The following is a 25,281-nucleotide window of genomic DNA, read 5'->3' on the forward strand; positions in this document are numbered from 1 at the left end:
ACACAGAATAGACTTAAATATTATCCTGTCTGCTTTTACTTTTTCTACTTTCTATATTAATATGTAGCCTTCAGTATGTCTAATTTTTCCTTTTCCACACACTGATTTACTGTGTTCTTCCCTCCAGTCACTTCTCTTTGGCTGCCATTCGAGCTGTCTCTGCTGACTTGTTTTGCACCTGATGTAGCTATTAAATTCAGGCTGCCTAAGCGTTTTCCATCATTTCAGTTTGTATGAATACCTTGAAGAAAAATCAAATCTCGTTGTCAGCTTTTCCCAAACACAGTTAATCTTCCTATCAGCTTTCACGACAGACTTTTCTTCTCAGAAATGCCCCATATAGGAAACCAAACCCTCAAATCTCCATTGCATCAGTTTGCATCTGCAAGTCCTTGGCTGAAGCTCCAGACTCAGTTCTGGCCACACCAGAGACTTGCCATGTTAGCCCTAAAACGGATGGTCTGAAATGATTGACTGCTTTGATTTTTATATCCTTGCTGACAGATACCTCCGTGTTGAGGGATAATCCAATCCCTTTTGACTAATTGTCAGTGATTTTCTTAAAGTTAGGAGGTGCAGTAAGGTGATTGACAAGTATTGGTTCATGCCACTGAAAACAGCCTTATTTTAATAGGCTGTGAAATCCCTTTGGCGCCCTGTCATTAGTATAACTGCTCAGAGGCATTGAACTAATAAACAATCATAAGCCCCCTCTGTGTTATGAGATAGCTTTTAAAGCCAGAAACGACAGTGTATACACCCAGAGTTCCTCAAAAACCAGCAGGGATTCAGATTTCTATACTGTTGATATTATAGTTTAGTTTCATGGCAACACTTGGTTCCATTCACGCAAGGTTATAAGCAAATCCTATAATCGCCACACAGAATACCCACTACGTTATTTTAGGTGGAAAATCAAATATATGCATGGTCATTATACAGTTTTTGTGACCACCACAGTCTTAAGCCACTATTCTGCCATAGTTTGATGGCTTTGGATAATCATTGCAAAGTATTTTCCACTGAAATATTTGCTCGTTTTAAGTAAGCTACCATGTCTATAGCTTTAGGGTCTGTATCAGGGATGCAACATTGAAAAACAGTGTAATTTGTAGAGCACTGCATTTTCAGTAATTGGAATAAATTGCAGTAGTGTGGTTTCTGTGGAATGGGGTGATGGAATAAAAGTTAGAGAGGCAGAATTGTGACTGAAAAGGTTGGTGATTGTCGCACAGGTTCATGCTGCTGGACAGGGTATTTAGTAGCATCATTTATATGGGGCATTATGAGGTCAGGCCACACGTGGATCATTGCAGGTATAATTCTTCCAGCTACAGCACTCTTCATAGATGATCATGTTAACAGGACTGTGGACTATTTGCTTTCATTCATTCGCTGTAGTCTTCACACACAAAGTGGCTGTTTTCTTTATAATGCCTGTTTAGACCCCTTTTAGGACATCTCAGGACATCTATTTCATCTTTGGTTGGTCTTGTTGCCCGTGTCAGGAGCAAATTTGACTATTTACATGCTCACTAACTATATGGTTTTATAATATCACACAATTCAAAACATACCATTATCTAACTCCCGCCTGACTGGAGGTCAGGTTAACAATAGTGACTGTAATCACCTGTATGGGCGTGCAGGGCCTCTTAAGAAAATATCTGCTGGCTGTACAGTTCACAGTTTGTTGGTAATTAGAATATACGTTTTCATATAAATTTCCAGAAATAAAAACTGTGTAACATAGATGTGCAATTAATGTGCTTTAACCAGCATTTTTTGTAGACAATTGCTTCAGGAGAGAGACTAGGTAAACTGTAAATTATTTAATGATGCTGAAGAAAAAAGGAGGTACTTGATATTCATTTCATAGCTCAGTGGAAGCTGATGACTAATGACTTAATAAACTGCATGAACATCAAATATCGTCAGTAACATTATGCTTCCCTTGCCTTCAGTGGCAGCATAGAGACATAGCTGTATTTCCTCCTGTTAATAAGACTGCACTGTGCTTGCCCGTTGGTCTCTATCACTTTGAACATTCAGCTGATGTGTTTTCCCACTTACATCACTGTGGCTTTTGTCCCACTTTGACACTTTGGTAACGACTTGATCAGCGTGCAGGACTGGTCTTTGAGGTGAGTGTTTGCACTTCATTGCCACTCCTAAATACAGGCATTAGCCATCAGTGGCAGACACTGGCCCAGGCCCAGTGTGCCACAACCTCACAATGAGCTCACTGTCGGGAGCTGAGATCAACTCCCCCTCTTCCTCCCTCTTTTTACAGGGACAAACACCACATGCAGAGTTACTGTGTTTGTGTCAAAGCTGCAAGACATCCTCAAATTTTTTACTGTCACCCTTTTTCTAAGGCCATTAATGTAGATCTTTTCTATCATTGTTCTAATTTTATCTGTGTGAACTCTTGCACTTCTGTAATGTCATTGAAACCTGCAGATCTGAATCATTTGCTTTATTTATACTTTTACACCATCTTAATATTTGTATGATCTGTTTTTTGCCACTTTGAATATCTAAAAGAAGTACTGAAAGGGATTTTCAAACTCCTCAGCTTTCACTGGAGCTAATAATATTATATATCCTCGGGGAAGTCTGCACTTCCCTCCAACATAATGGAGTCATGTGAAGTTGGCAAGAGCACTGCCAATCATGCGAAACCCACAAAAGAGTTCTTATGACCATTAAGTAGTGCCATGGAAATAACCGTCCCTGTTATGGTAGTTCTCATCTACTCAGACACACAGTCTCTGCCAGTAATCAGCGCTTTTCAGTCTGAAGAGGTTGTTAAGGTTTCAGCACAAATGTTAGGTTGGTGAGTGGAAGTGAACAGTCTCACAATGACTGGATCATATCTTTCCTGTGTGTCTGCAGCTGATAAAGGAGACACCGGCTTTCTGAGGCGTGCTGCTCTTGTGCTTAATTCAGATAGGGACGTGAATGTAAGGAGTGATGTGACAAAGGTAGGGGTTAAAGGGGGATTGTGATTGCATGTGTGCTTACAGTGTTGCAGTTGACATCATGACATGAGAGATTCTGAAGGATCAGCCCAGCTTTCGTGTATGTGTGTGAGGACAATCCTCCTTGTTACAGTGCATAACTGCAGGAAATTTCTAGTCAAAGCCAGGAAACCCAAGTTGTCCATGATGAGCCATCCAGCTGTGTCCTCTGTCAGATAACCTTCCATCATTTCATCCCAAAGGAACACAGTCAGCGCTTTAGGAAACCTTCACCTCTGGCAGTACAGTCCAGCCTGGGACACAACATGTACAAAATGAGTTGACATATTCACAGCATGATCTCCCACAATATCTACACCAGTTTTGACCAGTTTTTCACAACAAAAAGCAACATATTAGAGAACAATGAATCAAATTTTATTATTTTTTCCATTTAAAATACAGTTTGGGACTCACTGCTAGATTCCTAACCTGCAGGTTGGCCACCTGCTTAGATTGTATACCTTTGAATGTTATAAAATTTTGAAGATAAAATGTGTGTCCTTCTACGTCCTTCATGGTGACTCGCAGATCGTGGTGCCACCAGACGAACCATGCTGTACTAAATTAGAGCGTAACAGATTGGTTTATTAGTATTCTGCACTGCCTTCTCCTGCACTCTGCTTCTCTGCATGGTTAAAGGTTCCCTCTGGTGAAAATCAAGTTTTTTTTACCTTGTTAACTTGCCCATATGGTGTTTTTTTATACACTGGAAAACTTATCCTGGGTGAACTCAGAATTCAACGGCATGGCTGAGCTTTTACTCCTCAAAACTGAAGTATGCTGATGTGACACAGTTTCAGACAGCCAGGATTTCTTATTTACCAAACCTAACAAACCAGTCCCATCAACATGCAAGGTTGGGTTTTCCGTATCATTATTCATTGTATAGTTTTGCAGCGTTTGAGTAGAGACTAAAGTGAGCTGGTGTGCTTGAGCTGCAGGTGAGCAGCAGAGGGTTTGGTGGAGACAAAGGTGGAACTTCATAGGTTTTTCATTCCCGAACAAGCATTTTCTTGTTTATACATCTGTGTATAGTAAAAGAGGCAGGTGCAGTGTTACATTTAAACCTAAAGAGTTTATTTTAATGGAAAAAATAATAGATATGTAATGTTTGATGAATAAAGATGAGTTTTTAGGTTTAAAAGTGATGTCTGCAATTCTGGAGAAAGATTGTTGACATTGGTATATCAGATAGTTAACATGTGCCAGATTTACAATCCTTCTCACCCCTACTGTCCTTTTTTCCTCACATTTCCTACCTTTTCCCATTATACATGCTGGAATAGTGTTATGTGGATCCGTCTGAGCCACTTTGTTTGTTTCCCAACTGTACGTACACCAGATTTTTTTTTTTTTAGCATGCATATATAATGGATACCTAGTGGACTGTAAAGAAAAAGTCACAGAATTTGACCGAAAAAAGTGTGTTGGATCATAATGGAATACTCTACCTTTAATCACTGCAACAGATAGGTCTGTCCCTGAGCTACTGATGGATCACATCTCCTTCATCAATCCATTAGTGCATCAGCTCGTCTATCACAAGCTAGAGGTAACTCTTCAATTAGCAAACATGCAGAGTTTGCAGTTGAGTTGCGGTATTAATCTCCTCTGAGACTTGGCGACATACTAAACAGGCTCTTGCTCATCAACACATTCAGGAAACTGTCTTAGCCAGAGTCAAATGACGCAGATGTACAATTAATCTTGAACTGTTTAACGAATCACAGGTTTTTGTTTTTAGCTTGTTTTCAATAGCATAAGACATAAAAAGCTCGCTGCATATTGTATTTGAGGATAAATTCATATTATTTAGTATTGCAATAATTCAGAGATCACTTTAAGATGACTGGGATTTCATATAAAGAAAGCCGTATTTGATTCAAGTTGTTTTTTTGGGAATTCGCAGGCAGTATTCTGTCAAGTGTGATAAAACTGCTAAATAAATAGTCTTGATAAATAATCCTGATCCCAGTATTTCCTCAATTGTAGTTCAGCTGCTTTTTTGTCATCAGGAAAAGCGTTTAAGTGGTGAATAGATAGTGCAGCGTCAAGTCAATAGAGTGCAGACTGAAGAGAGTCTGGTGACTTTTATCTAATCCCTGAACTTCTTGCTGCTCAGCCAGCCATGTGACTGGACAGGGGGCCCTTTCCCTGTGGGGCCATTGATGGGAAGACAAAGTGCTGTTTTCCCATGACATCATCACCATTAATTTCCCCCATATAGCTTCGAGATGACTGATCCGTCTCACTCTCAAGAGCTCACAAGACACTCTAGTCAGGAATACCGTGGAGCTTTATGGAGGCACATTAACGGTCGTATTTTATTGCCACTTGATCACAAAGTGCAAATCGCCTTCAGCACAGTGAATGTAAGAATTGGGTCATGTTAGTATTATTATGCTGTAAGGGGTTGAAGCTGTTTTCAATTAAACTTTTGCCGCAGTATGCAATCTACGTCCAGTATATCCCAAATACATTATTAAACTACTGTTCAGGCTTTATAAGTCTTCATCAAATTGGCAGCTACTTTAACCATGAAACACAAATTTACTGGGACATATGAATCTTCTTATTAGAGTAGATTAGAGGTGGGCTGTGTTGGGCTAACCGTGTGTGATGAGGCTGGATGCAAAGGGGAAACAGGCCCTGCCTTTTACTGCCAGTTTGTTAATGAATGCTCATAGAAGTGAAAAACAACATGACAGTTAGGGTTGAGTATAGATATTGTGCAAATTTTTTTAACCCTCTGAACCTTCAGCGATTTCTGGATGTTTTTTGGTCCTGTCCTGTCTATGGTATTTCACTCCAGTATAAAATCAAGCACCTCTATGGAAACAGCACAACCATGACGAGAAGTAGAAAAACTCTAAATATTTTTTTGTGTAGCATAACAAAATCATCACACCATAAAATCATAAACAAAAAATTCAAAATACATATTTTTGGGGATTATTTGCCAAAAAAGAAACAAAAAAGGAATTGTTACCAATGCTGTAAAAATGGTGACTCTACATATTAGAGATACTTTGCTATTTACTTTTTAAAATCAGTAATGGTTTGTCAGTTGTCTCGAGCAACACAGAATTTTCCATCTTTTACCCAGTGTTGTTCCTGCAAATGATTTATTTCCGACCAATTTTTATATGAAATTTTGATGAAATATCACAATTTTCAGCTTACATTTGGTAACCTGAAGTCACACATTTAAGGACTGTTGTTAACTTAAAAATCCCTCAGTGTTTTTTTTTTAGTTTTGCAGTTTCTTGCTATGATAAATGGTGTAGTTTTCTGTTTTTTAAAAATATGCCTCTCAAACCTGCCAGCTGGTTCTGAAGTTAAGAGGTTTAAATTCGATCAGACTTACTTGGTTAAAATAAAGTTTGCATGTAATAATAGTATTATTGGAACCATTTCAGTATATTTTGCTGATGATTCACTTTTTCCACTTTTTCTCCCTCTTCTCCCACAGATCGAGAGGACCAGTCCATTCTTTGCACGTGAGTCTGCTGCAAGATTTGTGTTTTCATGATTTATCTTATCATACTTACTGTTCATAAAACCATTTTAAGTATCCAGGCCCCACAATTGCATAGTTCTGCTAGATAAACTGATACACTTGGCCCAAATTCATGCCTTTTCTGTTTAATTATTTTGGAAATATTATCACATAGTGCAGCATATTTCTCTCTGTGGCATATTTTGGTTCATAAATATTAATCAATGTGACAGTAATTGTATTACCAGTAAATTTCAACGGTTCATAGGAGCAGTGAAAGTGAACCAACTGTCAAGGGGTCTTGACAGTTATTTTAAAGCGAGTGTCAGGGCGATGCTGGGCAGACGATCACTACTGAAGAGAAATGTGGGTCTGAGAAACGCCTGACATTTCTGCTTCACAGCCCTCTGGTGTCATTGCAGTGACAAGCGTCTCCAGATGACAGGAATGTAGCCAAAGAAAATGCCAGACCATCTCTGGCATTTTCTTTGGCTACATGCAACAGCTCTTTTTCTCAGGCAGCATGACCGACAAGGCATACATGTTATTTTGTCCCTTTTAAATACACATAGACATTCAGAATAACTTCCACACCTTACAAAATAGTTTCCTTTCCAATTCCTTAAATGTATTTTTGGGCTGTCAATTAAAAAAATGTAGTTCAATGAAACGAAAAATAATTTGTAACTCAGTTCTTTCTAACGCAACTAATTTAAAATAATTAATTCATGAGGTCTCCACTGCCTTATGTGTGTTACAAGAGCAACATTATCAGACAAATATTTCAGCTTTGTTGTTGTGATAAAACACAAAGTGTACAGGGCGAGTAGAGGTTTTTGTTTTTCATGACTAATCTGCAAGAGGCGTCTTTCTAGTAAAACATAATTTTCTCTGATTCAAAGGTTCTTACATACACATTTTGTAATTTTATTTTTTTTTGACATTATGTTTTATGTTTACAAGGAACATGACGCTGATGAGAAGGACTTGGTTGCAAAAACAAACACAATATCAGTTATATGGGGATATTGTAGCTACAGAAAAGTGTAAGGCAGTGGTATTTTACAAAGCCTTTATTAAGCCTAGTTTTTATCCACAATTTTCCATCAGCAGTATTAAATCCAAAAGGCTCCCACACATTTCTCCTGAAATGGTTTGGTGTCATAATCCCTCTTTACTATTTTTCAAGCCACAACATTCTGCTTTTGTGAAGAGAGCAACGATAGCCTCCAAAAAAATTTGTATATTGCTAAAACCCTCCACTGACTCAGCATAATGTGCATTTTTATTAGTTGTTGCACATTCTGGAAATGTGCTGCATGCTCACAGATATTCAAATATACTATAAATTGTGCTCATTGTTTAGGGCTTTGGTGCAAAATCAAACTGTATAAGCCTCACTGAAACCTCACAAGTTCTGATTAGGTCAGCACTCCCTGTTTATGTGAATATCTGAAACAGAGGAGCTGAGGAATGTAACACCCAGCAGTCCAAGGCCGACTACAGACACATTGACGCAATCCCTCCCTGATTACCCTCACAGTGGCTAACTAAATTGACAGCACTTACACACCCTCTGTTGGTTTGTTCTCTCAGCCACATCACATTTACACAGTCTGAAAGCAAAACAATATTTTGTGCATACTTGGTGTATGCAAATTAGCGCTTACTGTAAAACCTCAGGTATGCGCTAAATCTAAACTGATCCCCCAAAGTTTTTGCATGGCTTGAAGGTCTTGAGAAATTCTCCTTCCTGTTTTTCTATGCCATGGTCACCGTACTACAGAACAGTGCAATGCATTCCAGCAACCACAGCTGCTAAACTGGACTGACAAATGCTGAAAAATATAGTGCAGCGTAGGATACACATGATTAGATATGTACCAGTGTTTGGTTTGAGATTATATTTGTGCATTTGTAGTGGAAAATAGGACAGTCCTAATCTTCTGGCAGACTTTTTTTTAACCCTAAACTCACAGCTGTGTACCTAAAAATTTGTAAACCTAAAGGAAAGCAGGTCTACTATGATTTATCGATCCAGTCTTGCATTTTCATTTAATAGATCGGCTGTCGATGTGAAGAGTTTAGTGTTTGACTGTTCTGAGGATGCCTCTTTTTTGTGCGTTGTGTTCTTGTGCATTGCAGAGGTGAGTCAGGAGCTGGCAAGACGGAAAACACAAAAAAGGTCATTCAGTACCTGGCACATGTTGCCTCCTCCCACAAAGGAAGAAAAGACCACAACATTCCTGTAAGTATTCTGTTAAACTAAACAATTCTCTGCCTTTTCTTGCTACTTTGTTTTAAGTTAGCAATGCACGCTTCAAGCCTTAAACTAAACAAGCCCATAAAAATATGATGTTACGTTATTTGTGAATTTTAATGAAAAATTAATTACCTCTCTAATTGTACGTCCTGTAGTTCAGAATATAGAGAATTCAAGCTACTAATTAAAGCTACTGGGCAATTTGGCCGAGGTAGGATTGTTGTAGTCTGCGAGTGATGATGTACTGAACCCCTGCAATAGGCGCAACAGCTTTGTGCACCACATCTGTATTTGTGCACAATCTAACAATTTATATTTGTTTATTTGTAACATACAGCCAGAATCACCTAAACCAGTGAAACTACAGGCAAGTTTTTATGTTTCTATTACACACCATGTGCATGCTACACTAACGTTTTCCTTTCAAACAAAATAATTGCTCTATTACTTGGGCTCTTAGAGTATCTATTTGCATTCTGAGAGATCAAGTCATTGCAGTGATTAACTTAAAATGTAGTCTAAAATGTCTGGTGTTAAACACGTATGAACAGCATATTTAGCATCTACTTTGTCTCTCTCTGTCAGGCACAAAATGCAGTTGTAAGTAAATTTTAATAGTGGCATGATCATTCAGACTCTTTATTGTGTTTGTTCAGATGTTCTATACTGTTGTACTTGCTTGCCATTATTGTGAGTCACACTGTAAAACGTAATCACACGCATGCTCTGTGTATTTGTTGTGGTAGCCACTTGTTAAGCCTTGGTTGTCTTTTTTTTTGCTGTTAAATATTATTAAGATACTACTTGTAGTTCATGTTAAAGGTATACAGTCCTTCCATGATTATATCTGTGATATAATATCTGTGTTTCTGACTGTTGCGATAGAGCTGATGATGACACCTTTCTGGTTTAAATGCATTAAGTAAATTACTACAGAAAGTTAAGATTAGCAAGTTTACCTGTACTACTGAAGTGGTTCTCTGTTCTGATGTTCAGGACCTAGAACTACTAGAACCGCAGGTAGTCCATGTAGCCCTCTCACCAGACACAGAATTACAGTGTAACTGAGATGCAGGGTACAATTGTCTACCTGTTAATCTAGAACCGCACCACTACTCTAGGTCCTGATGGCCAGGATAATAGACCACTGAGATATTATAATAACAACTGCTGCTAATTCCATTCATAGACTGCTGTAGGTTGTTCATAGATGTTAATGCATCATTTTAGAAATGTTCTGCTTTAGCTACAGCTTCACTTGTATCCATGACATGACTGCAATTTATTATTTTTTATATTTTTTAATTTATTTAACATTTGAATCTCCCCATGTCCTACAGAGTGGACCCCTGTTTTATGTGAGTAGTATATAGTTTCTCACCTATCTCACCTCACTGATTATGTAGAAGGGGTGCTTCACCCACTCTGTTGCTACCCACTAGATAAAACATCTGGCTATTAACGCTTTATTATAACCGAAGTTGGCACTAGATGCTTTCCATGCGCCTTAATCCAAGTGCTGTAGTTTTGCTTTTAACTTTTGCATTGCATGATCTTTACTTTTTGTCCTCACTAATCTAATATCTACTTTTTTCATTAGCATTACTTACAATGCGAGGACTTCTCCTTTTGAAATCAACAATCTGCTGACAAGGGATGGAGGGTTTTTTGACCTGTACTTAGATTTTGATTTAAAATTAAATTTATAATTAAAAAAAAAACAAAAAAAAAACATTATAGTCTGTGTTTTTGGTCTACATAGTAAATAAAACAGATGCGATCATACCAAAAATCGCTACAAACTTTTGTTTTTGTAGTCATATATTAGTTGTTTGTTCTCTATGTTATACCAGCATTTATCACTTAATCAGTGTAAAGTGAAGTCTCTTGGTATACTTGGTGAGTTTTATCTCTCTCTCTCTCTCTCTCTCTCTCTCTCTCTCTCTGTCTTTCTATATATATATATATATATACACACACACACACACACACACACACACATATATATATATATATAAATAAATAAATGAAAACCATACCAATTTTGTTTGTTTTATGCTTGTTTGGCCAGTGATGACAATGAAGACAAAGTTTTGATAATAAAATGTGGCAATACTTTGTAATGAGACTGAAATGACCAACTAATAGTGCTAAATGCTCTGTGCTGTAGCTGTTTAGGTATTGTAACCTCTACAGACAGCTTCACACCCAGTACTGAAAGCTACAGGTCTGATCTCAGAGCTTAGGAGTTGAAAAGCTTACAATGACATTGGAAAGTTTAAAATGTCAAAACTCACTACCACCTGGCTGTCTCTGACATTAGCATGAGGCAATCACATAGATTTTTAGTGTAGAAATGGCTTTCCCTGCAGCCACACTGCACCCCTTATTTTTGTCAGACCTTAAAAAAAATTACACACATGCTGTTTTGTCAGTGTTAAAACTATCCATGGTTCAGCCTAATTAACCATGACAGAGACGGAGAGCATGTTAAACAGGAAACTGCCGAAGTGTCCTTTTGGTTTTGTCACCAACTGACAGAATTATGTTTTACTCGATGGTAAAATCAACAGCTGCTGCACTGTTAATACTGTTGAAATTGCCGATCCTATAATTTATAACATGAGTTTTCAAAAACTGCTATTTCAGTCAAAACAATTAAGCATTTAGCTATGCTGCTGGCTAAAATGTACACCTAAAACACCTGGCTGTAAAGGATGGGCAAGATGAAATCCCATTTTTATAAGTATCAAGACAGTGGTCACCTCCCAGATATTTAGCCTACATTATACTAAACATGATTAAAGTGGTTTGCTGGTTTTCAAGTTGGCTCATCTTAATCACTTGAACTAGTGGCTTATGCAGAACTGCTTCTGACCTCTTTTCTTGGTAAGAATCTGTTCCAAATGAGTTCTCCACATGGGCTTGTTTCCTGTCCAGTTTTCTCATTTTTCCTGCTGGTGGAAAGAGAGACTTATAATATTTGTCTGGCCCTGTGACCTCCGATGCAGATGTTGAACTGTGTGAACACATCCACAACTGGCTCAGAAGATTTATTGGGACATTTGTGACTGATCCTCTTTGACTCCACTAAATCTGTCCTGAAGTGCTGCTCCAAAGCCAAACAGCCTGTACTGAGACGAACTTGTAGCTGTTTGGTCGGAAAAGAAATAGTGTGATGGAGGTGCCGAGGGATCTTTTTTTAGTTTGGAAATGATGGGGGTTTTTTTTGTTTGTTTTTTGTGGTGCTGGCTGATAGTGTGTGTCTCAGTAGTTTTGAAGCCTCAGATTGTTTCCATTTTATCACAGCTACACAACAATTGGCAATCTCAAGTGGAGGAGCCAGTCCTGTTGGCTGTCAGATGTCTGACATGCTCACTTTGCAACAGGAATGTGGGTCAACTCCTAATGCTGCCATTGGACACCCACTGGTGTTTGTAATCTGCTCTTTGTTTTTGTGCGCACAGCAGACCACATAGATGAGTAGAGATTGCCAATGAACAATTTTAACTACCGAGCTGCACCACAGGCCTGTGTTTATGTAGAAACAAAGGCTTTTGGTTTGAATCCTCTGCCCTCTGCGGGATGCACCGCTGCTCTGATGGAGAAGCGTCTGGTTTATCCAGTTCAGCCCTGCTTCATTCCAGCTGCTCAAAAACTCAATTAAAAGCAGCCCATCATGCTCTTTGGCCAAAGATCACATTACATGTCTCACATCCTGAGCGCAATGCAGATTCCTCAGTTCCCTTTGGTGGAAAATGGCCTACGCAAACCTTGAGTGTGCGGAGCTGTTGTTGTTGTAATGGGAAAGTATTCCTCTCAGCCACAAGAAGAGAAATAACGGTGCCGAAGAAAATGTTTTTCTCTCAGTCATTTTGGATTCTCTGGTCATGACGAAGTCCACAGTGTGGCTTAGATTGAAGCATAGTGGAAACACTTGTCTAAACATCTGCACAAGTCATTTATGTATTTATTCAAGTGTCCAGCCTGACAAAAATATGCTAAACTGTCACTGTTGTGATAGATTGGCTTTCTTGCTTTTGTCACAGCAAGAAGATAAAATTCCCCAGATTGTTTTTTCAGCAACTACCAAACGCCTTGATGCATCAGTCATTAGTCCTCAGTCTGCCAGGAGAGGGTTCAGTTCAGGATAATTTTTCATTCGCAGTTTAAATTTGAAAAGATTGAATTTCTGCAAATGGAATTAACTGTGTTGTAGATGGCTGATGTGCTTGAAAAATACAAAAAGTCCAAAAGCACACTGCCACCTTCACTGCCCAGTAGTGGTTCCCTGAAACTATTACTTTTAGTATGACCTGATGACCTCTTAATTGTTTCCTAGTCAATGAATTGGTGGGTTTACTCCAAACACCTCAGATGTTTGTTTTGCAGCATCTTTTCACAAGAGCAAATTGCAAACATTAAATAAGACTTTTTAGTGACAATGACTTTTTGAACATTTAAAGCTGTTTTGATGATTAAGAAATGACATGAAGACTTTTAGAGTCCATTTGTACAAACTGAAGAAGGGAACAAGGTTTTTTTTCTATTGCTCACTTGAATCCTTTACCACATAAAAATGTCATCTCTTAGTAGTGTGGTCATATTGTCTCACATTGGATAGTGAAAAGCTTTTTGGGGTGCACCACATTGTTCCCATAGAAACCTGCGGTTTGGAATTGGGAGTTCTTTGAACATTCCAGACAGTGTGAACCGCTGCAGAACAACTCAAAAAACCCTGTATATATTCACAACACTGAGCACAAGTTAACTGTATTTATCATGATTTATTTGCATGATTCTTATTTATTATCCATCCAATATTATTAATATTTTTATTATTGTTACTGAATATTTACAAATACTGCTCTTAGTTGTGTGCCTGATTTACAAGGCATTTTTCATTGTTTTTGTTTTACTCAATAGTAGATGAGTTACATTGCACCAAATCAAATGGTCAAAACATCTTTATTGTTTGAGAGATTTTGTCTTTGTTTGAATTCTTGATTGAAAAAGATGTTTAAATATTTTACTGTAGACAACTGGCCTTTGTCCGCTATCAGTTAATAATTTCCCTTTCTGCTACAGTGAAGATTTTTAACAGTGTGACTGTGACAATTGCTGTCATCTTCTTTCTGGCTTTGTTTGTTCAGTTTACCTTCATGGGGATAATGTATGTGGAGTCTCTCTGTATAAAATCACATCACAAGTCTTACTGTCTTTGCATGTTCATGTTTGTTTTTCTAGCTGTCAGTGAAACTCACAGTTTCTCATAATTTTTGTTTGTTGGTCTTAACTTTTACATGGTGACAGAAGGACTCCTTTAACACCTCTCTTTTTTTGTTTGTTTTATTTTTAGGGTGAATTGGAACGACAGTTGTTACAAGCCAACCCCATCCTGGAATCTTTTGGGAATGCAAAGACCGTGAAAAACGACAACTCGTCACGTTTCGTAAGTGGCACGTTTGTGACGACCTCCTCTGTCACAACTCTAAATCAGATTTCAGTGACAGGTGTTTGCATCATGAAAGTAATTCAGTCGTGCCTCTTTTACCCTAATCTCTTACTCAGAGGCTGCTTAGCCAGAGACTGGTGCCTGCTAGTCATTAAGAATGCCTCTGATTTACTGGAGCTCCACAGACTGGAGGAAGCTCTTGTTAGTAGTGATGTTAGGACAGGAGGGATGTGAGTGTAGTCATGTCTTAAGTGCTTCTAAGGCAATTCATTTATCAAACTATGGCACTGTTTTTTACAATTATGTTACAATATCAGTAGTTTCATTTGGTATCAGCTAAAGCATAATCAGAATAAATATTGCTTTGTAGTGGATAAAATATAATTATCGGCCCTGTAGATAATCTGCACTATTGTTGATGTTTATAAAGGATTCATGCTGACTCTCAGTACATTAGTCTATTACCGTCACACTTAGATTCTCCTTGTTAAGAGGCTTCAGTGTTTGCTACAACAGAGTCATTATGCTGCCGATGGATTGCTTTTTATCTTGTTTTGCGCACTTCCTGAACATTTATCTTTGTGTTAATCTCTGCAGGGGAAATTCATCCGAATCAACTTTGATGTCACCGGATATATTGTCGGGGCCAATATTGAAACCTGTATCCTGTTTTAAAACGGTTAACTAAACATTTCAGTCTGTAGGTGAGATATTTGTAAAATGGCTAATCTAATAGGGAAGTTTTATGCAACAGGAATATATTGTTTCTGTGGTCTCAATCAATTTGAAGTGTATAACATGTATAAAATATCCGACATCGTTTTAGGTTTTATTATACAACATATTCTCTAAGGATTCTTTGAGAGTTTTGAATGATTTTTGTGCTTGTAACCGGATGAACCTTTATGACAAAAGAGTCGTCTAGTTTTGGGCTTATTCATATCAGCAACTCATTCAGGCCCATCTCAGACATCAGTTTACTGGATATCACTTTGCTGGTTAGACATTTGGCATACTGGCCCAACAAATACATTTGTTTTTCTTGACTGTTGTGCGTCAGACTTACTGGAGAAATCCAGAGCTATTCGTCAAGCCAAAGATGAGCGCACCTTCCACATTTTTTACCAGCTGCTAGCTGGAGCTGGAGAGCACCTCAAATGTGAGTAGACTTAGTTTGAAAAAAATGTATTACCCTCTTAGTACATCAGCCTGTCTTAACTCTAGACCTTAACTGACTTTTGGCAGTAGAACTTTGCAAAGTAAATGTATAATTATTCATCACACAGTTAATTTTTAACAATCTGAATACTGGTCCTCAAAATCAGTAATTTCCTTTTACTGTTTGTAACACTATGAATACCTGTTTGACTGTGTCATTAGGTGTGTGTGCATTTATTTGGAATTATGAATGCATACTAAACTAAATTCTTAACTGTTGGGGGAATAATCACATCTGAACCATGATTTTCAATGTTTTTCCCTTTTCTCTCCGCAGCGGATCTGCTTTTGGAAGGATTCAACAACTATCGTTTCCTGTCCAATGGTAACATCCCAATCCCAGGCCAGCAGGACAAAGACAACTTCCATGAGACCATGGAAGCTATGCACATCATGAGCTTCGCCCATGAGGAGATTCTTGGTATGCTTTCTGTAACACCAACATGAAATACACACCAAGTTTCTCTAGGAGGTTGCTTTGACTTGTTCTTTTTTTGGTGTATAAACTGGGGAATCATAAAAGCCTGGGTCTAAAGCAGCAATCACAGTCTTTGGTACAGACATTGTTTGATTCAGGGTTAAAGTTACAGTTCAGCTCTGTTCAGTTCATTTCTATAATGTGACATTTCTGAGAAGGAAATTGTCACATTTTCTAAAACTCACCCAGCAGTGCATATGAAGCTGTAAAGGATGATTGGCTTCCCTTGCTAGTGATGATCAACAAACAGATTTATCAGACTACAACCACAGTCTTTTGGAAATGTAAACACTTGCTGTTAAACATGCATCTCCTCCTATCACTTTGTTGTGCAACCTGCTATAACCAACATGCTAACAGTCAAGTATGTTTTTTTTTTTTAATGATGGATGCAGATCACACGAAATCACATTTGATTGCAATTATAATTTCCAGTGAGATTTACATTTAATTAGGGTCCTATCATCATGTCTTTATGACCATGAAATTGCCTCATTTTTGTCAGTTTGACTGAATGGAAACCATAATGTGAGGCAAAAGTGATGTGTTGCTACTCTAATGTTGTTTCCTCTGGATTCTGTTGTTTGTAGCTATGTTGAAGGTCGTGTCCTCAGTGCTTCAGTTCGGTAACATTGTCTTCAAGAAGGAGAGGAACACTGACCAAGCCTCGATGCCCGATAATACTGGTAGGTTTTCTAGATTTGCTTACAGTCACACACAGCTTTTTCTGCATCTGTTTTATAACCTTAGCAGCCCACAGATCAAGACATTAGTCTTCCTCCTTTTCCTCTTTCAATATATACTTCAACTCCTCTCCTCCACTGTTTTTGTCCCTCATGCTGTTTACCTCATCCACAGAACAGAGGTGCTGCTGATTTATTTCTTTTCTTTCCCTGAGCCCCGTCAAATTTCCATTAATCCACATCATTGTGAGGATTTACTCCTGAAGGAAATAGAACACAACCTTCCAGTTCCTTCACATGTGGCACTGCACATTTGGCACTTAAAGAGTGAGACAGGGATCGAGAATGAGACAAATGCCAATGATACATTTCAGCCAGATATTCCTAAATGCAACAGCAGAATGCAGGACTGACGCAGATGTGTGGTTTTTGTTTTTTTTTTAGCAAGACTCAGCTGATCTAATCCAGATTCTGCTTTTTCTACTTTTCCACAAACTCCAGCCATATGAAATATGACATTTTCCCCCATCACATTTATTATGAAAAGGGTGATCAATCTTAATATTAATCAGTGAAACTCAAATAGTGTTGTTGACCTACCACTGGTGACAGTGATACATGAGTCCTGGCTGCTTATATAATATAATTTTTAGATAAATAAGCTGAATGTCACATTGTAGTCAGAATAATACTGGGAAAGATCCTCCTCTCTGTTATATCACTCTCAGAAAAGAAAACTTTAGTTTCTGCACACTTAGTCACTGCTGTCTTGTTTTTGGTCTTGATAAAACAGTTATGTCTGCAGGTGTAAATCAATCATATAGTTTAAAATCTCCTACTGTGGCTTAATTTTATTCTGATTAAATGAACTTCTTGCTCTTGTGTGTGTTTTCCGTCTGTTTCCTAGCCGCTCAGAAACTGTGCCATCTGCTGGGTATGAATGTAATGGAGTTCACCAGAGCCATTCTGTCACCAAGGATCAAAGTGGGCAGAGACTATGTCCAGAAAGCGCAAACTAAAGAGCAGGTCAGTTTGCTGTGTGTGTTGTTTTTTGTATTTATATTGACTAACAGAGTGTGTTTCCTCTTTAGTTACTTGCTGAAATCTTCAATAGCAGATTTACAATTATAGATTTATTGTAAAGTCAACAATAAATCAAATGCAGATCAGAAGGAAAAGAATAAAAATCTCAAAGCACTGCATCAAACTCTGTTAACTGAATATTTTTATATTATGCTAAATACAAACAGTACACTGCATCCAGTCCATTTTCAAGTGTACACTTAGTCTGCTCGCTTTTCCATTGCCCACCCAACAAACCCCTCACTTTTCACCGTCCAACTCATCATTGGACAGAAATCTAACTGCATATACTTGCAGATGAGGTGAAACGCATAAGCTAACAACACAGAAAACAAGCTGACAACACTGACTGAGCATTTTCAACATTTACAGTACGTAGACTGCAAAATGTCAGCGTGTACAGATGTAACCCTCTCATGTATGTACTGTACGTCTCTGCTCACACATGCTTTTTCTCTTTGTTTCTCACTCTGATCAGGTCATTTCTCTATTCCTGTATTGTCACATCGTTGTTTTCACACTCTTTTCTCGTCTCTTTTCTGCCTCCCACCAGGCTGACTTTGCTGTAGAAGCTCTGGCCAAAGCAACATACGAGCGTCTGTTCCGCTGGTTGGTCCATCGCATTAATAAAGCTCTGGACAGAACCAAACGACAGGGGGCTTCCTTCATTGGTATTCTGGACATTGCTGGTTTTGAGATTTTCCAGGTTTGGATTTAAATATTCTCAATATAGTGATCTTTACAGGAAGCAGCTTTCTGGTTTGTTTAATGAAAATGTTTGAGTGTCTACATTCAAGGTTTTCAGTTCTTGTGATTTGTGACAGTGCTGTTCTTGTTTGTATGTCTTTTCCCCTCCTGCAGCTAAACTCATTTGAGCAGCTGTGCATCAACTACACAAACGAGAAGCTGCAGCAACTCTTCAACCACACGATGTTTATCCTGGAGCAGGAGGAGTACCAGAGGGAGGGCATCGAGTGGAGCTTCATTGACTTTGGCCTCGACCTGCAGCCCTGCATTGACCTCATTGAGAGGCCGGTCAGTGAGAACAATGAGCTATTAATGATATAAATTAAGCTTTTGAAAATGTACCTACTTAAACTTTTATCTTTCTACTTATTATTGAATCATTTACCAATGTTGGGATTTTTTTTTTTGTATTTGAAACGTTAAAGAAAAGTTGCTTGTGTCCTGCTTGCCTTTTATTGTGAAGCATAGTATCTTGTTTAATGATTGAGAAAGATATAAAGATATAAAAACCTTAAAGGAGTGCCAGACACTCTTTTCTAAACCCTCGGAACCACAAGCAGCACAACTATGGCTAAGCGTAGAGAGAACTGAAAATTCTCTTTTGTGCAGTATAACAAAGTTATAATGGCATAAATTATAAAACAAACAGGAAAAAAATATTTATTTTACAGGAAAAAACTGGAATCAACATGTACAACATTTATTCATTTGGCCCAAAATGTTACTAATACTGGGGGAAAACATGGTGACTATATAATATAGATATTTTGCTGTTTATTTGTTGCCATAATGTTTTACTATCTGCTCTGTACAAACACAACCTGCAGCTGAGCCCAATTTATGCAAAATGTCCCCGAATTTTTATTATGTGGCTATTGGACACAACTTAGTCAATAATGACTTCATGGTTGTGATAAGTAGTGCCAAATGTATAATAATGTGATACTGATTAAATGTGACAATTTTAAGCTTAGATTTTATTAAGTCTTCCAACAAAACGTCACAAGCGAGTAGCTCAAGGACCATTAAAAAACTTAAAATACAATCATTCTTAGTGTTTTTACAGCTTCTGGCTGATAAATATTGTAAATACATTTTGAGGTTCAGAGGGCTGAAGACCAAAATATTAAAAAAATTAGAGAGGAAAGAAGAGCTATTGTTTTGCTGTTGACGGTCAGGCCACATTACCCTCCACTCTTTCTGAAGCCTTAAATTTTTTCCTGTGTAATAATTCCTTCAGGCGAACCCTCCAGGAGTGTTGGCTCTGCTGGATGAGGAGTGCTGGTTCCCGAAGGCGACGGATAAGACTTTCGTAGACAAGCTGATCCAGGAGCAGGGCACACACACCAAGTTTCAGAAGCCCCGCCAGCTGAAAGATAAGGCCGACTTCTGCATCATCCACTACGCCGGCAAGGTGCGCTTGTTTTATCTCCTCAAAAACCACAATCCACTGTAGTGTGTGTTTGATTGTTTTCAAGCAGGAATAAATTGAGGCTTTTCTCAGAAGGTGTGCTTGTATTTAGAGCATGCAAGCACTCACCAAGACAGACACATAGGTAAAAAGCAATCATAGGTCAGAGCTGTTACAAAGCTAATGCTTCAGTTTTACTTTCAGTTTACTATAAAGTGTGTAAATTCTTACCTTACTTAAACAGTATAGGATAAGTATGACTAATTTATTTCATATTGTACTTCAGTTTTGTGTAGGAGTACTTTGTTTATTCCTGTCTACATTCATATTTTCCTTATGTCTGTTTCATTTATTCTTTATTTTACCAGGTAAGATCAATTGAGAACAATTTCTCATTTACAATGATGATCTGACAAGTGGCCCCAGCAGGAAGAAAGATAACAATAAAAAACACATATACAAAAAAGGACACACAAGTGTTTAAACATAGATTATAAACACCCTAATTTGATGCTAGTGAAAGCATTATAGTAGCGTTATACAAAAGAAGACGGCGTTTGTCTTTCAGAGACCTGCTGAGTAGAACATCTGCTTGCCATTACGTGGTCTGTGTCGTTTTATGCCACAGTATTTCAGAAGCTCAAAGATTGCAGTTCTAAGAATGTTTGCTGTGGAGAAAAATCTGCCACGCTGTGAAGCCAAATGTTGTAAATGTTGTCAACATAAGTATGCAAAAAATAAAAGAACTTTGTGTACATCCATATGCTGAGGTTTGACTTTTGAGACACCCCTGTAGCAAACAGTGATTATAAAATTATTATTTCTTTTTTTTTTTTTTTTTTTAAATTTATGTTTTTTTGCATAAATACATGCATGAAGCATACTCTTTTATTTTTGGAAAATTGCATAATTCCTTCTTTTTTTAAATAATGTTTGACCAGTTGAAACATAAGCAGCACTAACAACTGAAGCACTAACTATAACATGAAAACACTTTTTTGTAAAGTACTTCATACATATCTTTGGCTTTCTACAGTGATTTTTCCATTCGCTGTCAGCTGACACGAGTCACGCACTACATCTAAATCCTTAAAAGTCCTCAGGGTTGATGAATCAGCTTTATTATTTTTTTACTCTCCATGAATGTATTGAAAAATTGCGATTCACAGATCTCTAGAAAGGTAAAGTTAAATTTTACCTAAATCTTCTAAATCACCTTCAGGACTTAGAGAACATATGGTTTTTTGAAAATTAGAATGCAAAATATTTTACCTTGTGAGATTAACATTAATTTTACTTAACACTGCTGACTCACTCTGGCATTACAAGAACAAACTGGAGCCAATCAGACAGACCGGATCCACATGAGAATTGTCCAGTAGTGTGTCAGTTGTTCACAAAGATGCTGAAACAACCTACGTGGCAAGAAAATCTCTGTGCTAGTGTATCTGAAATACCTGGTGGTGTTTTAGCACCTCTATGGAAACAGCACAGCCATAGCTAGAAGTAGGAAGAATTTTAAAAACATCTTTTGTGTAGTATGACACAATGATAAAGTCATAAATCATAACAAAAGAAAAAACAAATGTTGGGGGAAAAAATGGGATCGACATGTACAACATTTTTCCAGTGGCCCCATGTGTCTTTGTCTGCTATAGATATTTTATGACTTACATTTATTTATTTCCATACTTGTCTCCACTCTGCTCTGTGTAAACACAGCTTGCAGTTCAGCCAGAAAAGTCCCTGAATATTTGCAGTGTGACTTTTGGTTGCTGCTGAGTCACTGCTAGTGTGTTCAGGGTTTTTAAAAGGTTTAGATTTATTCATGGTATATTTTTTGAAAACACCTCACTTTACAGCATTTTTGGACTATTAATGTGACATATATATATACCTGTAAGAAACGCCAAGGTTTTGCTTCAGATCGGTATCAGACTTCTAAAACAATCTTATTTCTCAAGATATTTATCAAAGGTGTTTGTTAATGTTATTTTTGTCCATATCGTTGACTTGTACCACCTTATCGTTACAGGTCGACTACAAGGCAGATGAGTGGCTGATGAAGAACATGGACCCTCTGAACGACAATGTGGCCACTCTTCTGCATCAGTCAACTGACAAATTTGTGGCTGAACTGTGGAAAGACGGTAATCTGTCACCTACTTATCTCTAAAATCTTAAATCTGTTGTAGATACTAGAAGGAGCCAGTTTTAGTAACACTTCCTGCAGGATTCATTATGTATGCACTTGTTACTTAACCAGTTAACAAGCACATCAAAGTGTCTGTCACTCAAGCCTACTAACAGCTGTGTGCCTTGTTGACCCAGGTCTATACATTTCTAAAAATGAACTTATTAACACCCTCCCCTCCTCCTCTCTTTCTCTGTGTTGTAGAGATTCAGACCATTCAAAGGGCCTCATTCTATGACAATGTCACTAGTCTGGATGAGCCGGCAGGTGAATGACTGGGTCGTGCTGTAGCAGACCTGGGCCAAAATAAAAGCTGCTGAAAATTACCAGTGTCGGGTTATGAACCCACACTGCTCAGGGTGTTTAGGGAGGCTAAATGCTAGTGCTCCCCAAGCAGGTTAACTTCTAAACGTTTGCTTGCATATTTTTGGCTCAGATCTGGCTGTATGTTTCATGCTTCAGCCGATGCTGTGTCTGTCATAGCTACAGTGGCTCCCATTTGCTTCCAGGCTGCATGGCTCCCTTGTCTCAGCCAAAAGCAACAGTGTCTAATTCCTAAATTAGTTGAAGTAGAATGTAGTCACTTGCTCCCTTTAGTTGAACCACTGTGCTTCAATTTGTTCAGTGTTTTTGTCGGTCTTGTGATCTTTGTATGTTCAGTAGCCCTGAAGCAAACACTTAAAATCTAGTTCAGCTGTTTCTGAGTCTTATCCTCCCCAATAATCAACATCCAGCAGCAAATAAAGCAATGGAAGTTTAAATGAAGAATATTTAATACCATTGATTTCCTCCCTTCCTCCTACCTAGACAGGATCACAGTGGCAGGGAATTGAAACCAGATGTTTTTCTTGGTATTTTGCTTTGTCTCTGAGCTCAGAAATCATCGTTGAGGGTCCAGACAACAGACCATGTATCATGTGAACGTAATTCCAGCAGTATGTCACTTGTGGCTTTAATTTAGCTGCTGGGAATAATAGTAATAATAGAATAATAAGTGACATAGTAATTGAATGTTAAGAATTATGGACTGTGTCATTTAGTTAAACTTCTGTAGAACATGTCTACCAACATTATTGCCAGATTATAGCCTGAGGTATGTCGTGTTTTTTTTTTTTTTAAATGTGTGGTAGATGAAAATTATAGAGGGTCATTTCTTTTGTCTGTTTGGCTTATTGTCACATAATGTAGCACCCAGCTGGTTACAGGTTTAGTTCAGAGCAGCATTTTATTTAATATTAGAGGTTTGGATGGCAACATGCCCGAACTTAACGCTGATAACTTTTGTGTTAATCATGAAAATTTTCATTTAAAATCATAACCAGTACATGAGGATAAGAAAGCCAAAATCTAGACCATTTGCGGTTCCCAAGAGATGTTTGGTCTGTTGACAGAATCTCGTATATTTGCCTCAGTGGTTTCGACCTCGCTCCTGTCAACACACAGTTCTCCAGGCCACATTTCCAACTTTGGAAGCTAGAAGATCTCACAAATGTGCACTTTCCTAGAAAACGTTGGCATTCAGCTAATGTGGCCACAGCTGGAGAAAAAGAAAGTGCCATGACTTCCAAAAGTTTTTCTCCAGAATTGCTTCAACTGATAGAATCCAACAAAAACACTAGAGATGCTCTTGATACTGTTCTTTCATCAGGATAAAACTGTTCTGTTTTAGTATTTTGAGCCCGCACACACTCTCCTGCTGCTGGAAATATTCTGTAGAGCACCAAATCAGCAACAAAAAGTAAGCCCCAACACTACACAGTTTAATCCTGTTTGGTAATACATGCTAAAAACTACATTACTCAGATTTTCTAGACCTTCTCTAAGGGCTTTGCTCGTCATTTCGAGTTTGCAAGTGTTGTCACTGGAGACATTTTTTTTGGCCACAAGTTAAATGGGACTAAAGACGAATAGTAAAATGATCTTTGTATATAAAACGAGCAGTGTCGCTTTTAATTTAAGTTATGAATCAGTGTATTCAGTGTTTGCAGACAGTCGCTTAGTTTTTGCCAAACTTCATTAGGTTGAGAAGAGATTACTTTCCTGGCGGTGCGTTGAAGTAGATTTTGTATCAAAAGCAGAAAAATGTTGAAAAACTATCCATGTTGCTGCCATCAAGCATCCACAGAGAAGAGCATTTCACTCCTTGCAATTGATCATTGTCAGTGTTTAGTAGGTTATTTTTTAAAAAAATATGCTTCTTAGAGTACCTAAAGAGAATCTAAGGAATAGTTAGATTCTGCGCTTCATCTCCATCTGCAGAAGCTAGCAGTAGTTCTAGACTAGACTGCCGTTGTTTGACAACAGTGTGTAATGTCTTTTACATCCATCTGCATTTTGCCACTGTGTTGCTACCACTGTTCCTACAGTGAGTCTCTGTTCTCCACAAAGTGTTCTTGTTCTAACCGGTCCTCTCCATCTCCCCACCAGTTGATCGTATCGTGGGCCTGGACCAGGTGGCAGGAATGAACGAGACGGCGTTTGGTGCCACCTACAAAACGAAAAAGGGCATGTTTCGTACTGTTGGACAGCTGTACAAAGAGTCGCTCACCAAGCTCATGGCCACACTGAGAAACACCAACCCCAACTTTGTCCGCTGCATCATTCCCAACCATGAGAAAAGGGTAAATACGTACTTTTATTTGTTAGAGGTTGTGTGTCAAGCAGTGCCGAGTGAAGGACTTCATTGGTATCAGGGAAATTCCTCTGTGGCACTTTACGTATATTGTATCTTTTTTTTAGAGGAGAGCTTTTTTGTAGAACGTAAATTGTATATAGAAATGTAGAAGTTGAAGAAATTTACTTCCTGTTTCTGTTCTACTAATAATGTATTTGTTTACTTTAGGCTGGTAAACTGGAGCCTCACTTGGTTCTGGATCAGCTCAGGTGTAATGGAGTCCTGGAGGGGATTCGTATTTGCAGACAGGGCTTCCCCAACCGCATCGTCTTCCAGGAATTCAGACAGAGGTGATGAATGAAAAAGAAACTTTCTGAACTTATTTCTTCGCAGAAAAAAGTAAGGAGTTTGTTTACAGTTTGCATATTATGTTATCTTACACAGATATGAGATCCTGACACCCAACGCAATCCCCAAGGGATTCATGGATGGAAAACAAGCCTGTGAAAGAATGGTAGTGCAAGGTTTTTCTTTCCTTTTATATAGTTCTTTTGAAAACTGCTACTGTGGTAGCTGTTCAATAGAAAGTTTCACAGCTGAAGGTCAGTTC

General features: G+C 38.2%; 1 protein-coding gene across 5 annotated transcripts in view; it reads left to right on the forward strand.

Moving 5' to 3' along the window:
• Positions 1 to 25,281, forward strand: part of LOC111564229 (myosin-10) — a 67,546-nt gene that overhangs the window by 18,313 nt on the left and 23,952 nt on the right. The window contains exons 4-22 of one of the 5 annotated variants that reach the window (XM_035945150.2): positions 6,499 to 6,526; positions 8,671 to 8,773; positions 9,126 to 9,155; positions 9,374 to 9,388; positions 10,129 to 10,146; positions 14,148 to 14,240; positions 14,841 to 14,904; positions 15,304 to 15,402; positions 15,739 to 15,882; positions 16,530 to 16,625; positions 17,530 to 17,648; positions 18,259 to 18,411; positions 18,567 to 18,740; positions 19,693 to 19,866; positions 21,899 to 22,013; positions 22,262 to 22,324; positions 24,485 to 24,678; positions 24,900 to 25,021; positions 25,116 to 25,185. In XM_035945150.2, the coding sequence (XP_035801043.1) occupies positions 6,499 to 6,526; positions 8,671 to 8,773; positions 9,126 to 9,155; positions 9,374 to 9,388; positions 10,129 to 10,146; positions 14,148 to 14,240; positions 14,841 to 14,904; positions 15,304 to 15,402; positions 15,739 to 15,882; positions 16,530 to 16,625; positions 17,530 to 17,648; positions 18,259 to 18,411; positions 18,567 to 18,740; positions 19,693 to 19,866; positions 21,899 to 22,013; positions 22,262 to 22,324; positions 24,485 to 24,678; positions 24,900 to 25,021; positions 25,116 to 25,185 (1,874 nt within the window). The remainder of the gene's footprint in view (positions 1 to 6,498; positions 6,527 to 8,670; positions 8,774 to 9,125; positions 9,156 to 9,373; positions 9,389 to 10,128; positions 10,147 to 14,147; positions 14,241 to 14,840; positions 14,905 to 15,303; positions 15,403 to 15,738; positions 15,883 to 16,529; positions 16,626 to 17,529; positions 17,649 to 18,258; positions 18,412 to 18,566; positions 18,741 to 19,692; positions 19,867 to 21,898; positions 22,014 to 22,261; positions 22,325 to 24,484; positions 24,679 to 24,899; positions 25,022 to 25,115; positions 25,186 to 25,281) is intronic. The other 4 variants (XM_055009933.1, XM_055009934.1, XM_055009935.1 and 1 more) reach the window with 4 other exon arrangements.

This window comes from Amphiprion ocellaris, chromosome 4, assembly GCF_022539595.1.
Source record: "Amphiprion ocellaris isolate individual 3 ecotype Okinawa chromosome 4, ASM2253959v1, whole genome shotgun sequence".
NCBI lineage: Eukaryota > Metazoa > Chordata > Actinopteri > Pomacentridae > Amphiprion > Amphiprion ocellaris.